The sequence below is a fragment of the Sphaeroforma arctica genome, assembly GCF_001186125.1.
Source record: "Sphaeroforma arctica JP610 unplaced genomic scaffold supercont1.10487, whole genome shotgun sequence".
NCBI classification, from domain to species: domain Eukaryota; class Ichthyosporea; order Ichthyophonida; genus Sphaeroforma; species Sphaeroforma arctica.
This window is the reverse complement of record NW_014030071.1, coordinates 1-933: the sequence shown is the minus strand read 5'-3', so window position 1 is coordinate 933 and position 933 is coordinate 1. Positions and strand designations below refer to the sequence as shown.

Below are 933 nucleotides of genomic sequence, written 5' to 3'. Positions count from 1 at the left end.
TATACAATAACATTGATTAGTACTCTTAAACAATGCAACAGCGCGCGTTGTAATTTCATTCAGCAGGAAGTATATATATATAAATATATAGAATAACATTGATTAGTACTCTTAAACAATGCAACAGCGCGCGTTGTAATTTCATTCAGCAGGAAGAATAACCGTAAGTGGACCTGATGGTTTCTTCACTACAAACGTCGTGTAGAGATAAAAAAGCCGAACGATGACCTTACTTGGCAGAGCCCAGTTGATACATCTCTTTGGCAACCAACTGCTTGGGCGCAATACCATATTCGCCCATATCCTCCTCATCCATAAAGTCTTCCGGGCGTTGTGCACGCGATGCTGGGGGATAAGACAAGTTTGATCTGTTCAGTCTGCGAGTGGGCGAAATAGAGCTCGCTCCATGCAGATGCCAATAGTTTTGCACGAAGTGCCGTCTATAAGTATGAGACAATGGCGCGGATAGTGCATGTGAAGGTTGGACAAACGGAACATGCAACCCGCAAAATATCAAAGCAAAGAATAACCTGAATCGCATGATGTTCTGTGGATCTGTTCAAGTGCAAGAGCTGAAGCATGTTAGTGAAATAGGAGCACACCTATCCCGGCCGCATCCTTCTGTTTCTTGTCCCTTGCCGAAGTGAATGTCGACGGCTTCCAACCCTCCTTGCTACCAACGGTGTTGTAGAATCCTGCCGAGAATCCGCCAGTGAACGCTCCATGGAATCTTGTGCGGCCCTGAGCATCTTTCACCTGGAGATGTGAGGAGCCATGAGTGAATATCCTATGGTACGTTTATGGTTTCCCATATAAATATATATATATATATATATATATATATATATATATATATATATATATATATATATATATNTATATATATAATATATTATATATATATATATATATATGTGTGTGTGTGTGTGTATG

At 40.5% G+C, this 933-nt stretch overlaps 1 protein-coding gene across 1 annotated transcript; it reads right to left on the bottom strand.

The window, feature by feature from the left end:
• Positions 1-602: 602 nt before the first annotated feature.
• Positions 603-756, bottom strand: SARC_17357 (hypothetical protein; the record flags this gene model as incomplete). Its single annotated transcript, XM_014288547.1, has 1 exon — positions 603-756. A coding segment is annotated over one exon (154 nt), but the record flags the coding sequence as incomplete, so codon positions are not given.
• Between the last annotated feature and the right edge of the window lie 177 nt (positions 757-933).